Source organism: Anoplolepis gracilipes, chromosome 4 (assembly GCF_047496725.1).
Source record: "Anoplolepis gracilipes chromosome 4, ASM4749672v1, whole genome shotgun sequence".
In the NCBI taxonomy this organism is placed as follows: domain Eukaryota; kingdom Metazoa; phylum Arthropoda; class Insecta; order Hymenoptera; family Formicidae; genus Anoplolepis; species Anoplolepis gracilipes.
The window spans coordinates 7036754-7054219 of NC_132973.1; the positions used below are offsets into that span (position 1 = coordinate 7036754).

Sequence of the window (17466 nt, forward strand, 5' to 3'; positions counted from 1 at the left end):
GAATATAATTTTTTCGATATATACATGATTATATTATCTTTTGCGATTTTAAACGACTGAATGACGTACAACGCGTCTAGAAAACGATTATAATATCGTACGATCCTAAATAAATATAGGTCGTCTTATTTGCAGGCGATAATAATTAACCGGCAGTAGGAAGAAATTATTTTTCTTTTTTGATCTCTGGCTAAAAATCGAGTCAGAATGAATATGGCCAGGAGCAACAAAGGTAGGTCCAACTGGCTAGAAAAGTACGTGGTCATATTTAAAGAATTTAAAGAATTATTTATAAAACAACAATTTCATTCTAATTATTTAAAGACATTTTTTATTTTTCCAAATTTATGTGAACGATGCTGTTAGTGCTAATAGTGTCTCCCCGAACGCGACCTATGTAAGGAATGGGAAACGTGTTTAAATAATTAGAATGAAATTGTTGTTTTATAAATAATTCTTTAAATTTTCCATATTTATTAGGAAAACATATTTCGCAAAGAAGGTATCGCTCTTCCTGCGGGATAAATGAGCATACTCGACCTTGTGTTGACGTCACGCATTCCATAGTAAGAGGTGGTAAGAGAGGGGAGACCACGGCGTACGGGACTCGTGACAGCGGTGAGTCATTCATTTCGACTTGGGCGGACGTAGTGTGCGCACGTGTTTTTACTCCGACGTCTGCGCCGGCATGTGCGTCTCGCGTTCGGTCACTTCGAGGTCGAGCGCGCCGTGTACAAGTTTCTCGCGACGATAATACGTAATAATAATACGAATAATATGTAATAATATTACGATTAATCTTAACGTGTTAAAGTACGTCTAAAATGACTCCGAAATAAAATAATAACATTCGATCTTAGTGACATATAGAACGCTATTGTTTTTGACATTTGTCTCGACTTCGTCGCGATCGTGATCGTGTTTTCGTTCATTTATCCTGATTTTAATCTTTCTTTCGTTGGAGTTTGATCGTGCCCGACCTGTCGACTCCAAGTATGATTCTCGCGCCTGATAAAATGGGATTTTCGATCGTTCGATGGGATTTGCGAAATTCGGGAGTGCCGTCAAAGTATCGCGCGTAAAAGTGCGGGAGTGCCGTCCAAACTATCGCGCGTTTTTACTTTTGTACGGTTTAAAATATTGCGCGATTTTATTTTTGTGCGGTTTCAATAAATTAAAAAAAGTATATCGCGCGTATAAAACAATAATTCCTGACGTCCCTTACAATCTGAGAGGAGGAGGAGGCCTAGGAGAGGCATCTTGCATCGGCGGAGCAACCCCAGGGTAAATATAATTTGTATATTATTATTTGTAGATTAATTATTATAAATCACGTATATGATTTAATTCAGTTTATTTAGTTGATTGATTTCAACAAGAGAAAGTCAGAGATAAAGACTTTTAAATAAATCTTATAAAAGTCTATTTATTTAAAAAATAGTTCTTTTTTTTAATTATATAATTATTCGATATTTATATATCTGCTTATTATTGTACGCATTGAATATAAAATTTAATGAGTACATAATAATAATTTGATGAGTATATATAATAATAAATTCTTGAATATTAATTATTTTAAGCGCTGTTATAATTTATATTTTATATTTGTATGTTACAGACAACGATTCAATATCAACAACTCCGCTGTTGTACATCAGTGTCGGTGAGTGATAAAAAGCTTTTATTATATTTTAAAGCAACGGATTTGTGTAGAGATTTGTAGATGTAGATTAATAGACTTGTAGATAAAGATGTAGATTGTAGATAAATTCGTTGCTTTAACCCTCGAACGGCGGAATGCATGCATGCCGTACTCTGGGTCAATTTTAAATTATAAAAAAATTTCTTTTTGTACGTATTCCAAGAGAAAATTTTATATTACATTTTTCATTTACTTTTCTTTTAACTTTTGTTAAAATAGATATACCATTTGTATATTAAAATTGAGAGAAAAAGAAAAATATTAAAAAAAATAAAAATATATGATTTATTCCGGTTTTATGCAAGACATACATAAAATATTTATTTTAATTATATATATTAGATTTTTATAAAACAATTTTAAAGATACAAATGTTTAATGACCCGCCGACAGAGGGATTAATATGCATGCTAATATATTTTACAGACACCGAAAAAATTATATTCTCAGCTTAAGAATATTTCATTTAACTTAATAATATATTTCTTTAAAATAAACATTAAGAAGATCTTCTTACAATTAGTTTAAGAGAGAAATCTTCTAAAGAGTACTTTCAGATATTCTTAGCAAGTAAGAATATATATACTGAATAGAATATTTTCTTATCATTATATTTAATATTTGAGATTATAAATCCCAATAACAAAAAAAAGCAATTTTACAAATGGACATTTGCTATTTATTAAACTTTGGACAAGTTAAATATATATAATATATTAATATAGACAATAGTTTTAATTTCATTATAAATAAGGTGTTTTAAAATATATCACGGTAAAAAATTATTCTTATTTATTAAGAATATCTATTAAGAAGACTTATAAGGTCTACATTTAGAGTACAATTTTTTCGGTATATACAATGATTATATTTGTTATATATCTTTTGCAACTTTCGACTAATGGTACGCATTTACAAAACGATTGTATTATAATATCATACGATTCTAAATGAATATAAGTCGTCTTATTTGCCGGTGATAATTATTACCGGCAGTAGAAGAAGTTATTTTTCTTCCTCAATTCTTGGCTCGTAGAAATCGAGTTAAAATAACTATAGCCAGGAGCAACAAAGGTAGGTCCAACTGGCTGGAAGAATATAATACGTGGTCAAAATGGTAAACTGGCGAAAAGGCGTAAAAAATATATATAATCGTGATTTCCTAAATCTTACTGCGAATTCCCAATTAGGATCCCCAAATCGCTTTATCATGTATTTTTGCTAGTGTAACCAGCAAGTAGAGTGAGGTCTACTTAGTCTGCTATGGCTATTAGAATATTGGAAAAGAAAATAAAATTTAATAAAATTAAATCTAAAGCTATAAAATTAAAGCTCTAAAATTAAATCTAAAGCTATAAAATTAAAGCTCTAAAATTAAATTTAAATTTAAGGGAAAAAATATATAAAAATAATGTAATATTTTTTCAGAGAAATAAAAAGAAATCATTAAATATAAATTATATATAAATCATAAAATATAATATATAAAAAAAGAAAAAGAAAACAATTATAAAAAAGATTACTGGATAAAAATTAAATTTATATTTATAACAAAATTTAATTTAATTATGTACACATTATATATTTATTAAGATTGTATAAGATATTATTGTATAAAATTACGTTTACATTATATTTATGTATATCTATTGTGAAAAAATTCAATTGTAAATTATACGAAATTGAAAGACCACGTACGATAACACAAAATTTCATTAAAATTCCAGATTTTCTTAATTGAGAGAGACGTAATCGAAATTTATTAATAACTCTTTTGGTCGTGATAGACTATCAGCTACGTTTGATCTAAAAGCTTAATTATTATGCACATCGAACAATAATAATATGCCGTCAAATATTTTAGAAAATTCCTCTCTGAATTATTAGAAAATATTTCGCGAGGAGAGATCGTGAAATAATTCAGTTCAAGCGGTACGCTCGGAAATTTTTATTCAGAGTTGCTAGGAGAATGTATTTCGCAAAGAAGGTATCGCTAAAATCCGCGGGAAGAACGATACCTTCTTTGCGAAATATGTTTTCCTGTTCATTCAGAAGCGAATTTTCGAGCGTTTTAAAATACATTACCGCTCGTGAAGTACATTGCCGATATTTATGTAAAATATTTTATTAATAAAAATTCATATTTTAATCGAATAAATTAAATAGTATAAGCTATAATAAAAACAGGCACATCTAATAAAAAACTTTTTTATAATAAACAAATATTAAAATATTATTAAATTGTATTTAATACATTAATTTTTAGTGATAGAATATCTGTTCTGTTCTCTCTTTCTTTTTCTTTTTCTGATAGAAAAAAAACAAACATACGTAATATATGTGAATAATTAAATAGTTACGATAAAAGAGAGAATATTTATTTAATATAATGTGACAATTTTCTATAATAATGTAGAATTATACATATTTAATAAATGTAATAAGTATAGGCAGTGAATTTGTACATATTTTTCATTATTAATTCATATTTAATTATTATACGTCTATAAATATATGTGTGTATCTATAATATAAATTTCTATCGCTTTTACAAATAATTGTTCACACACACACACACACACACACACACACACATCATTGATATAATATTTTACGAATATAATAAATAAATCGTGCAATTATAATAGTCATACAGTAAGTCATAAGATTGCTTTCGTTGAAGTATTTTACACATTTCGTAATCGCGTTTCATGTATTTTAAATATATCGCATTAAATCGAATAATAATATCATTTTAGTTAAGGAATTTTATATGTATTTTAGAATCATTTGATTGTACATATTTCAACGCGTTAAATTATATCACGTAGTATAGTGCGTATTTGTTATTGTCTGGCGCGAGGAGAAAGAGAGAGAGAGAGAATGAGCATACTCGACCTTGTCTTTGACGTCACGCATTCCATAGTAAGAGAGGGGAGCCCGGCGCGTACGTGACTAGTGACAGCCATGAGTCATTCATTCTTACTCCGGCGGGCGTAGTGTGCGCACGTGTTTTTACTCCGATGTCGGCGCCGGGGCCGGCACGTGCGCCTCGCGTTCGGTCACCTCGAGATCGAGCGCGCCGTACACGTTTCTCGCGACGATAATATATGTAATAATATTACGATAAATCTTAACGTGTTAAAGTACGTCTAAAATGACTGCGAAATAAAATAATAATATTCGACTTTGGTGACATATAGTGCTCTATTATTTTTGACATTTGTCTCGGCTTTCGGCTCTCGGTTCTCGGCTTCATCGCGATCGCGGTCGTGTTTTCGTTCATATTTCCTGATTTTGATCACGAAATTATGTTGTCGGGGATCGTATTTGATGCCGACTAGCTGCCAAATGGATGTCGATTATCGGCGTTTAATTTGCATTTTTTCAATCGTCATTTCTTACCGGGCAACAACGTTTACACGCCTCAGTATCGCGGCTGAGGCGAATGCCGGCCGCGTAGAACGTACGTTCAGTATAGAGAGATACTTGAACGCGCGGTTAATATTGAGCTAACGCTCGATAATCGGTTGTTGAGAGCACGGTCTCTGCTTCGGCAACGGGTTTCGGTCCTAGTCGATTAGAGGTCGGTCGATTGTTAGAATAAATCGTTGATGGGCCCCTTTTCTTGTACGGGTAATACGACGTATCGCATTGAGGACGTCGACTGGAGGATTTAGGTCATGATTTACGCTCAGTAAAGAGGTCCGATCCAGTTGATAAATGTTCAGATTATTGAACATTCACGAAATGGGTGTTCCTCTTGATCCGTCTATCAGCCCTATGACGTATCATGTGGACTGTCTGTATGATAGACACATATGCTCATTCGAAATCGTGCCTAATGAGTTTGAGTCGGTCTGAGATGCGGTGCTGCACGAACGAGAATCGAGCGTACCCCATTCGCGATCGATTCCCTCGATCTTCCGTCCTCTTCCGATTCGGACTTAACTCTTGCTCGGAGTTTGATCGCGCCCGACTTGTCGACTTCAAGTATGACTCTCGTGCGTGATGAAATGGGATTTTCGATCGTTTCGAAATTCGGGAGTGCCGTCAAAGTATCGCGCGTAAAAGTGCGGAAGTGCCGTCCAAACTATCGCGCGTTTTTACTTTCGTACGGTTTAAAATATTGCGCGATTTTATTTTTGTGCCGTTTCAGCAAATTAAAAAAACTATATCGCGCGTATAAAACAATAGTTCCTAACGTCCCTTACAATCTGAGAGGAGGAGGAGGCCTAGGAGAGGCATCCTGCATCGGCGGAGCAACCCCAGGGTAAATATTATTTGTATATTAATTAATAAATGCCTTATACGAAATAACTCGATTCTTTTAGTTGAATGATTTAATCAAAAAAAATTCAGAGATAAAGATTTTTGTATAAATCTTATAAAAGTTTTTATCTAAAAAGAAAAGTTTTTTTAATTTACAAAGTTATTCCATATTTATATATATCTGCTTATTATTGTACGCGTCGAATATAAATTTATTAAGTATAATAATAAATTCTGTAATATTAATTATTTAAAATCGCTGCTATAATTTGGATTTTATTTTGTATGTTACAGATAACATAGCGTCAATATCGCTATAACAACTTCGCTGTTGCGCATCAGTGTCGGTGAGTGACAAAAAGCTTTTATTATATTTTAAAGCAACGAATTTATGTAGAGATTCTGGTAGATAGAGATGTAGATTGTAAATAAATCCGTTGCTTTAACTCTCGGACGGTAGGATAACGTATTCTAATGAGTTCTGAGTCAATTTTAAATCATAGAAAAATGATTTTTTTGTATCTTTATTATATGTAAGATAAAAATTTTATATTTTTTATTCATTTTTTTAATAGAAAATTTTGTTAACATAGAAAAGTTATACATATAAATTGAAAGAAAAGGAAAAATATTTTAGGAATAAGAATATGTAATATTTATTTCAATTATATATTTGTAATATAAGTTTTATAAAACAATTTTAAAGATACAGATGTTAATAACCTGCCGACAGAGGGGTACCTAACATACGTGCTAATATATTTTATATGCATCGAAAAAATTATATTCTCATTTTAAGAGTACTTTACTTATAATATCTTCTTTTAAAATAGATAGATAAAAGAATCTTTTTAATATTAGTTTAAGGGAGAAATCTTCTACAGAGTAGAGTAATTTTAGATATTCTTAATATGTAAGAATGTATACTAAAATGGATATTTCTTTACCATTATATTATTTAATATTTGAGATCATTAATTTCAATAATTACAAAATAACAATTTTATAAATTGTTGACATTAGCTATTTATTAAAACTTTGACAAGTTAAATATATATATATATATATACATAGTGTTACTTAATTTATACACATATATAAGATATGTCAAAAAAATATTATGTAAAGAAGAAAAATTCTCGTTTATTAAGAATATCTATAAGGAGAGTTTATAAAAGTATATATTTTGAGAATATAATTTTGTCGGTACATACACGATTATATTATCTTTTGCGACTTTGAACGACTAAATGACGTACAACGCGTCTAGAAAACGATAATAATATCGTATGAGCCTAAACAAATATAGATCGTCTTATTTGCCGGCGACAATAATAATTAACCGGCATTAATAGGAAGAAATTATTTTCTTCTTTGATCTCTGGCTAAAAATCGAGTCAGAATGAATATGGCCAGGAGCAACAAAGGTAGGTCCAACTGGCTAGAAAAGTACAGTCAAATACTGGCCGTAAGGCGCGTAACGAAACCACCCCGCGCCCTCGTTACCCGGCCAACACCCGCCGGACAATGGACAGAGGCGCAGAGTGCCCATTTTTTAATCATATCCAAGCGCTCTACGAGTCTCGAGCAAAGCGGTCCTTTCCGTTCCCGGCCATGTTGTCGGCCACCCGAACGAGTCGACGAAACCGCGCCCCGCGAGAAGCCGCCAACCACGATCCACCCGCGGATTCATACCCGAATCGATACGCGCCGGCATAGATCGATTGGTCGGAGCGTTCCGCCCACCGAAGCGCGCACAACCCCGCGACATTTGTCAATTAATATTGATATCGATCGCACAAAAATATGAGTATATTTTAAAGTAAAATATTACAAAGTTTAGAATTAAATATTACTAATCGCGTACAAGTATGCCAATTGCATAATCGGCATTAATTAACATTAATTAATAAAGTTTATTTTCCCGAAATTAATATATCAAACGTCCTGCTCTTAAAATTGTAATTCAAAGCGACAAATAGATGAATTAAATGAGTCAAGTGATGAATAGAATTACAGTAATTAAATAAAATAAAATTATATTATAAATATGGATTTATATATGAATATTAATGAAATTTTTACGATTATGACAGCAAACACGATATAATTCGGACAATTTTTACTTAAATAAGTAAAAATTAACATTTTTCTTTAATTAAAAAAATTTTGTATATATACATATACATATATATATGATCTTTATTTCATTTAATTGAATCCATCGATATCTAATAGTTTATTATTGTATTTATAGAACAATATAATACTCTAAATTATTAAATTGTTGAAAGAAAATTTTTTTTCATATAAAATAAGTTTTAATTTGTAAAATGTAAAATGTTAAAATAGCGTTTAATAAAAGAAAAAGAATTATAAAAAATCAAGATATTATTGGCAAAATTAGAATATTGACAATATTTACATGGTTATTTGATATTAAAAATAAATTATTGTCAGTGTGGAGAAATACTAAATTATTTTTAGGTGAAAGTATAAGCAAAATGTGTTAATAAATTTTGTGGACATAGCACGGATCGCAACCAAAACTGTGCACATTATGCGTTATCCATTGAGAACATTCGTGGATATTGGCTATGTAGCTGAATGTCCACAGAGGGCGTATTGCTTTCAGGGATTACGTAAAACCGGACCGTGGCATCTGTCAGACTTCTCTCTGTCTAAACCGCCTTTTTTACCTAATGGATAGTTTTCATGGGCTCGATTACTTTGGGCTTGATTACAATTATGCGGTGACAGATGATTAGATCTTATATTAGGTCTCACACACTGGACGCGATGAGTGACCAGCGACGAGCGACATCCAATGAGAGCTCTATTCTTTGAAAAAAGTATTAGCTGTCAAACGAGAAATGCAACGATAAATGTAATAATAAATTATTTATTATTAATTAATTAATTTGATCCAATTATAGTCTCTTCAATATTTTCTAATAGAACGAGAAGTAATAGAAAAATTGACGCTAATTTTAAAATATGTATTTTTATCGCGGTTTGTATTATTTTTTTTTTTAATAACAAGACAACCTCTCTTTCTCTCTCTCTCTCTCCATAATTCCAGAATAAAGATTCTACTGTATCATTTTAAATTTGGTACAAATTTGCTACCTATCACGTGACTCGCATTTCTGTCGGGGTCATTTCCTGGAAAAAGCAAAATGGTGTTGAAATTGACATCTGTGAATTGAGATGCCATCACATATTTATTTCGCGTTTGATCCTTATAATTACATTCAAAGAAAACCAAGTAACGTTCAACGAAGAACGAAGAAAGAAGGAATACTGCGTTCTAATACCTATAACAGAGTTCATTTATTAAAGTAAAAGAAAAATTATAAAATGCAAGGTATTAGTATGGTTGAAAGATTAGGATTAGGCCCCGAAGTCCGTGAACTCAAACTCGGGCCGAGTTTCACAAGCAACAGTTCCAAGTTTCATACCTTAAAATGTAAATATTATAATTTCGAGATGAGTAATTGTTATATTTTGCTTGAGCAATGTCACAAGTCAAGAATATATGTAAACTAAGATAAGAATTTTTCCTGTATAGTACGAAGGAAAAATACGATATTTTCAGAATATCGATTGTATAATGTATAATTTTTTTCAGATGATTTTAAACCTGCGAGCGTTGAAAATTCAAAGGTAGCTAAAGTTGATGTAGGTTCAGATAATACGATAACAGTTACAGTTCCACATTTAGATGGTGCTGGGGCCCCTCAGACTGTGTTCAAAGGTTCTCAAAGGCCTTATAACAAAGAATATGTTCTAATATTTGACAAGACTACTGGAGACATTACATTAGAAAAGCTAACTGCAAATATTCAAGTTAAAAAAACACGGTATGTTATTGCATTCCTATTATATCTATCCTATCATGTCTATTGTGCTTTATCAAATCTCAATGAAAATATCTTGTATCATTTGCAGTGCGGAACCTAAACGAAATGGTAATAGTAACTCTGTACCTGTTGAGGTTAAAAGAAGTCCTCCATATGGCAGGGCACATGGCAGAACCAAAGTTATTAGTGGGAAAAAGAAAGAACCTTTGCTTCAACTGCATCCCAAACAGAGTCCACAACAGGCATCGCCACATGATAAAAGAAGTCCACCCAGTACCTCTACCAATAAGTATGTTTATTATATAAGTTATATTAAAACATTTTTTATTATTTTTAGATTGATATATTCCAGATTAAAAGCATAAATATTTTTCTAGTTTCTGTTTAGCTCTTATTTGTCTGGTATTATCTGTTTAAATATTTTAGTATTTAACTGTTAAAATTTTTTGTAGCTGTTGTGTTAAATATTGGACAAAACAATATTAAGCAGTAAGCAAATTAATCAATTAGTCAAGCATTTTTTACAAGATTAAATCAAGACATATTTTTAATTATATTTGATTGATTTGCCTACTACTTACCATTAAAGTTTTTTATATTTTTTTTTTTTTTTTTTTTTTTTTTCATATACAAGATGTAAGAAAACAAAATTATCGATTATACTTTAATTGAGTATAATTTTGTTCAGTGGTTCACCTGTGCGACCGTCAAGTGGACAATCAACCTTAGCTAGTTTGCCGATGATTGGGTCTGACAATGATGATTTTGTGCTATCAACACCAGCGATGCTTGTATCTTCCTCTGCACCAGTGATGCCTGTATCTTCCTCTGCACCAGTTATAACTATTTCTCCACCTCCAATTCAAACCAACTCGATACCAAATACAAAATCGACTACCTTAGAAAGTGATTCTAGTTCGAGCAGTTCAGGCTCAGGTTCAGGTTCGGATAGTTCAGGTAGCGATTATGAAACTGAGACTATCCCAGTGCCAGCAGCAAGTAATGGTAAATATATTGTGTAACAAAAAAATTTCTCTAATGTTATTTTTTTTATAATTAAAAGTTTATTGAAAGTTTATATGATAAAATTATATATATAAGTATATATTCCAATTGATAAGTGTTATATTTTTTTAGGTTATTTAAATGGTACAACAGCTTCGCCTACATTGTTCATGTCAGATAATCTTTTAAATGATGATTTACAGTTATCAGAATCAGAATCTGATAGTGATTAATGATGATTTGTTAATAAAATACAGAATAAAATTGTTTAAACAGTCAACTTTATTATTTTTGTTTAGCAGTATCTCTGCTAATAATATAACAATTTTATTAATTATGATAAAAAAATCTTCAGATTACTTCTTTTTTTTTGTCTGATTTCTTACTACAGTTATATTAAATTATACAATTTATCATAGAAGTAAGAAAGTGTGTGAACATTATGTCAAAATAAATTTGTTTTTTTATTATGATACATTATTTACTAATCGAGACTGATAAAATATATAGAAAAAGTTTATAGAATTTCATATCAATTACAATGAAGACAATTTGTAAAATTTTATACATATAACTTGCAAAAAGTGCAATTATTTTTTTATAGTTCTGAAGCATAAAACTCTAGATCTAATGTTTACAAGATACATAAACTAACGTTGTATTAATTACACATATTTATTTCAAATATAATATATATATAAATTAATAAAATATTTATATGTAAATTATTTCATTTTCATGTATAAATTTGTGTGAAAAATATACCTCACTATATGCTGTATTTTTGTCCTAGATTGTAGGTATTCATGTAAATATATCTACTTTCTCTTAATTTTATGTGAAAGTATAAAGTTTAATAGTAATATATATATATATATATATTAATAAATAGTGATTCTTTTTGTAAAAAATACATATTGCAATTTCTACGCTTTCTTATATGCTTGATAATTCTGATAATCTAATATTAGTCTAGCCAGTTGACTACGTTTACCTAAATGATTATTTCTCAGTTTAAGGCAACTGTTATGAATACTATCGTTGGAAGCGTCGTCACAATTAATATCTTTGTATTTTATTTTTAACGTTGGTTCTACCGCGCGAAATATATGCATATTGCTGAAGGATACATACATTTCAAACAGAGAAGTTACGGGACTGTGCTTGGAAAGTTTCAGTAGAGTAGCAATATCTTTATCGGATCGTGCTAACGGAATGCTTGTTTCGACTGTTTGCCGCACTGAAACACATTTTGATAAAAATATTAAATTTTAATCATAATAGAATCGATTTCTCTCAAAGCGAATTGATAGAGCTGTATGCTTCATACTTGCGTTGTAATCTTTGATGTAAAATGCGATATTGTTATAATTCTGTTCATCGTATTTTCCGTAATTGCTATTAACATCCACCTCATTGGGAGCTGCTTCATCCGCGTAAATTATATCAGGATGAAATTCGATAAACGGAATCGGATTGAATATCTGATAGCGACTGATGGTATTCATACGAACCTGGAAGATACAAATAAATTAATTATATACAAAATAATTATCAATATATCGGTTCATCGTACTTACTCTGTTTAAATAATCTATTTTCAATTTTGTCCCTACTTCCATGAGAAGAACCAAACTCTCTGGAGAAAACTTTTTCGCGCATAAATCGGTCACAGCAATCTTTAACATTGGATTTAAATCTATAGAAGTTACATTGCTAGGCAATCGTATAGAAAGCCAAGTAATTCTCGATTGATCCTTTTTATACTTTTCATTCAGCATTAATATATATTTTTTTACTTCGTAAAAGACATCGCCTTTGCCTTTTGATGGTGAATCGAAATTATACAAGAGAACCTACAAAAAGAATATTGTAAATAATATTGTGTAAATAACGTAAAATATTAATATTTCGTAACATATTTATAATGCATTATTCATAACGCGTATTATGAAAAAAACATTTAATTTAAACTGACCATCATGAGGAAGGTTTTATATTTTTTTTCCATACAATCTTGTGCATAATGTTCCATAAAATTTAACGCATCTTGTTTTTTGTTCAAATTGATAGTGATAATTATATTAATTCTTGTGTTTTCGGTTACGTATGGCACGGGTATGATTTCTACTTTTCCTAACGGTTTGCAGACCTCGATTCTCTTCCTTATTTCTTTGCCCGTGGTCACTTCGTTAAATGCTATGTCGAGTACATAATCCATTCCTCTGGATGCATCAAATTTTTGATAACCATTTAGCAGCTTTTTAAAACTTAGTTTGCCGTCGTATTTGTTTATAATATTATTCGTAACTGCGTTTATCACATAGTCTATATCGGATTTTGCGTCACCTCTTAGTTCTTGAATATTAACGAAGTCAGTCTCGAAAAAAACGTGAGATTCGTTAAAATACGACCAACGCAAGATATCGAAACGTCCCAGGGGTCTATTTCCAGGTTGATTTCCAATAGGCCATGATACATTACGTTGATTCGGTGGGCCTAAATGTGCAGTCGTAGATATCACTTTGCGTATACTGGTAATTGATTTGTGAACTCTAATGGAATTTATCTGAAAACAACGTGTCATGTTATATAATAAAATTAGGCATATATATTTTATAAAATATTTTTTAATACATAGATTATATAGAATAGAACTTTTTTGTAAAAATACAGCCTTGTTGTTTTATATTGTTTTAAAAAACTTACCGCAGCAAAGTACATATTAAGTTTATAAATAAGTATGTGATCATAGATAGGATATATGGATAGTGAATTTTGGAATTCATTTTGATCAGTCAAGCGAGCAAAGTCCTTCTCAAAATTAAATACTGGTTTCAATTCTGTAAATGTAAAATTTTGTCCTTGTACTCGGTTACTGCAAGGCATAGAAGTGGAATGAAGAATACAGCGACCAACATTAATATCATCTGAATCTGAATATGCGTTCTTGACGCACCAGTCTAGATTATTTTTAATTTCTTGTATAACAGAATTGCTCAAAAGAATACCGGATTCTGAAAATAATTTTTATTCAAATTATCAATTAATTCACATACATGCTATTTAAATTATAAATGTGTACGTTACCTAGAGAACAATAAGTATTAATTTCACTTTGAGCACCTATGTGAACATTTTGACTGACGCTTATTTTATTTACGAATTCCACCAGACCTCTCGCATTTACATAACTCACATCCTTAATTAGAAAATAATAATCATAGCTCTCTAAATAGTTATCAATGATGTATTTCAAAGCATGAAAGGGTTTCAAAATGCTTCTTGTATCAGTAAATCCCACTATTCCAGGAAAGGAAACGTTTGGTTTAGTTCCTTCTGGTATGGAGATGAAATAACGAATTTTGTCTACTATATGAGCGATTGTTTTGTTCAGTGCTACGTCTCTACTGTGAAGATGCTCTCGACTCGTTATAATTCCTACAAATATTTTCTCTCTAATTCCAAGCTCTGTTGAATAGTATCTCGGACGTACAAATGCTTTCTTTGCTTTCTGCACTGGTTGTGGTTTACTATCGGTGTTTATTCTTGGCTCATAAGGATCTATGTCTTCCAAAGTATTCGAGAAATGATCGAAAGACTCTGCTGCATCATGTTGTCTGTCAATATCGATTGGTATCAATAATAGACTGAAACTTAGGCCCATACATATACCCATTATCAAGTAAGCGTTACTCCAACAGAGTGAATATAAAACTTTAAATAGTGGCCTCATTTTGTTATGTTTCAGAAATTTTTGCTCTTTCAATTTTTATTCCCTTATTGGATTTAAATTAGTTTAATAATATTTTAATAATATTTATTTCACAAAAGAGATAATTTTTTGTAGTAAAAGTGTAACATTTTGTAGTAAAAATGTGACATTTTGAGTAGTTTGACAGTACCTGTAAATAAATAATATATTAAAAAATTATAATATATATTGTGATACATAATATATTGTGTTATATATAATATATTACTAACTGTATATGCTGTTTATCAAAATGTCATGATAACCTTAACTTTTCAGTGAGATTCGATATTTAAATTCCTTGTGCATTCTTCTAAGTTAATCCTTTCACAATTATCAAATCATAATCACTTGCATTCCATTCACCGATTTGTTTCTATAATAGATACGACAAATTCTATTAACTATATACAATAGAGAGAGCAAGACAGAGAGAGAGAGAGAACGTACACGCGTTCGTTCGCGCAAATAGTCTATCATTCGTTTGACATATCACACATACACGCACACGTGCGTATCGAGTTACACGTGTCCTTCAACGCCACTCGTGCATATATAGAGAACGAAATGTAAACAAATTAGTTTCTGAATTTATTTCTGAAACAATCAAGCAAAGAATTTTTAATAAAACTATATGAAATATAAACAAATCGTTTTTTTCTATATATACATTTTTTATAATTATCATTATTAATGAAATATTAATTATTATATAATCAATGTCAATCATATAGCAATGATATCGATCATTGATTAATGTTTTATATCTGTATTTATGTATATAGCGTTTTCCAATATATTTATACGATTATTTAATTATCGATCGAATGGCAATCACACACACAAGATGAAAATTGCGAAACGCCTGCAAGTATGCAACTTCTTACGCACGTGACACATACAGAATTGTATAATTTCAAATGTATTCTGTAAAATACTTTGAGTGTATATATATATTAAATAATCTTAAAAATTAAAATTAAATAATCGTATAAATATATTTAAAAATGCTATATATATATATATATGTATATAAATACAGATATAAAACGTTTGTCAATTATCGACATATTACTCATGTTAATTCTCGCAAAATTTACGGATTGTTACAGACTTCGTGTTAGTGCGATCGCTATAAGTATTGCTTTTCCATGACAGTATCTATTGTATAATGCTCGATGGAAAATTCACGATGCAAAATAACGGCTAGGGTACGCAGAAATCGCGAGCATACGATTGCCTCTAAGAATGCCCGTGATATGACGCTATGCGAATCGTTTTTCTTGTCGTATTTTACATTGCGACTTATGTGGCAAGAATCGCGGACGGTGGTGAGACCACCAGGACGATGCCAGGTAATTATTTGGACATATACATAAATTCTTCTCAAATGTTTTCTTTATCAAATGTAAAGATCATCTTAGCGTTTATATAACATATAATAGATAGTAATTTTCCTAACATTTCCTAGCACGTGCTCTCCCAGTTTCTCTCTCTTTAAACATTTTTAGGAAACGGCATAAAGCATATCCTTAGACCAAAAAGTGGAGCGATACGACGTGAGATAATCGAGAATCTTATCGACGATGACGTGATTCGGGAGACAAATAAGCGTAGGGGACAATCGTTATTAATTAATCAAATTGACGGCTTACCGCAAAATCGAAAAATTTTAAATAGCAAGCTAGCACGAGTCAAGCGAAGTCTCCGAAAAAAGAAGGAACGTACGAAGGATGCGAATATCACGCATCTTTTCGAGAATGATGATGATGACGATGATATCGATGAAGAAGAGATTTCTTTATTAGCGAAAACACGAGGACTTCCAATCTGGCAAATTTCGGAACCAACGGTTGCTGCAATTGATCTGAATTCTACGACAAATCCGATGATCGTACAAACAGAAATGTTTAATCGATCCTCATTCGTATTAAAGAGGCCACAATCTGAAAATTTAAACTCTTATCGTTCTTCGATTAAAGCGAATTCTCTTGTCGCTAACAACCGACATCAAAATTTATACAAATTATTCGATACAAAAGTTCTTAATAAAAATTTAATATTTTCCAAATTCCCAAATTCAAAGTCTAATGTAAGAACATCCGTTTTTAAAAAATTAACCAACAAGATATCACCTTCTGCATATTCTCCTGAAATATCTGTCAACGCAGATTCACCGAACTCCAAGCCATTTCGATATGAAAAAGATTTTTCAAATCCGCATAATATTAAAAAAGATTTATCCGATGAGCACCTAACAGTTTCTAATGAAAGATTCCTGCTAGTACCGGTTTCCAAGGATCTGTACATTTTGAAGAATATCCAATATGATTCTGAAACAGGTACAGATGGATTGAGTCCAAAGCGTTATAAATTATCAGAAAGAAATAAGAATAAAGGAAACGCAACATCGGCCATTCTCTCCTTCAAAACACATATGCACCACGACGTGAAAGATATAAATAGAGCGTATCTTCATCATAAAGATTCCAATAATCACCATTTATCTGATTACGATAATTATTTATATACTGATCTCGATCCTCGTGACGTCGAAAAAAACACAGAAAATCTAACGCCACTTTCCTATCCAAATTTTTTGTATTCAGATATTGCCTTTCAGACTCGTCCCGATTTAATCAACGCTGTTCCTGAAATAATCGACCAACAAATTACTCATCGCATTCCCAAGTATAAATATATTTCTTCCGCGGATATTGACTCAAATATTGAAATCGTTCCTTCCGATTCACCCATGTTTTCATCGACAATTTCCTTTTTCGATATGCCAAATTACGTACCTTTGCATTCTAAAGAAAATAACCGCCAATCGAATATTTTATCTGCGATAAAATTAGATAAATTAA

The 17466-nt window shown here is 30.9% G+C and overlaps 2 protein-coding genes across 2 annotated transcripts; one reads left to right on the forward strand and one right to left on the reverse strand.

The window, feature by feature from the left end:
- The first annotated feature begins 9131 nt into the window (after positions 1-9131).
- Eaf (ELL-associated factor) lies at positions 9132-11117 on the forward strand. Its single transcript, XM_072890535.1, has 5 exons — positions 9132-9446; positions 9609-9840; positions 9929-10129; positions 10529-10845; positions 10978-11117. The coding sequence occupies exons 1-5, from the start codon at positions 9338-9340 to the stop codon at positions 11076-11078; spliced, it is 960 nt and encodes a 319-aa protein (XP_072746636.1). The 5' UTR covers positions 9132-9337; the 3' UTR covers positions 11079-11117.
- A 484-nt stretch (positions 11118-11601) lies between these two features.
- Positions 11602-15099, reverse strand: Chpf (Chondroitin polymerizing factor). The gene is made up of 7 exons (XM_072890534.1): positions 14833-15099; positions 13936-14750; positions 13555-13862; positions 12824-13414; positions 12426-12701; positions 12176-12359; positions 11602-12085 (listed from the first exon to the last, which is right to left on the reverse strand). The coding sequence occupies exons 2-7, from the start codon at positions 14579-14581 to the stop codon at positions 11772-11774; spliced, it is 2319 nt and encodes a 772-aa protein (XP_072746635.1). The 5' UTR covers positions 14582-14750; positions 14833-15099; the 3' UTR covers positions 11602-11771.
- Between the last annotated feature and the right edge of the window lie 2367 nt (positions 15100-17466).

What these genes read in the sequence shown, in the direction of transcription:
- Eaf (XM_072890535.1), top strand. Translation starts at nt 9,338, where the DNA reads ATGCAAGGTATTAGTATGGTTGAAAGATTAGGATTAGGCCCCGAAGTC. An exon ending in ATTCAAGTTAAAAAAACACG is followed by an intron (nt 9,841 to 9,928) that starts GTATGTTATTGC and finishes TATCATTTGCAG; the next exon opens with TGCGGAACCTAAACGAAATG. An exon ending in AGTGCCAGCAGCAAGTAATG is followed by an intron (nt 10,846 to 10,977) that starts GTAAATATATTG and finishes ATATTTTTTTAG; the next exon opens with GTTATTTAAATGGTACAACA.
- Chpf (XM_072890534.1), bottom strand. Translation starts at nt 14,581, where the DNA reads ATGAGGCCACTATTTAAAGTTTTATATTCACTCTGTTGGAGTAACGCT. An exon ending in TTAATATGTACTTTGCTGCG is followed by an intron (nt 13,415 to 13,554) that starts GTAAGTTTTTTA and finishes CGTTGTTTTCAG; the next exon opens with ATAAATTCCATTAGAGTTCA. An exon ending in CATCAAAGATTACAACGCAA is followed by an intron (nt 12,086 to 12,175) that starts GTATGAAGCATA and finishes AATGTGTTTCAG; the next exon opens with TGCGGCAAACAGTCGAAACA.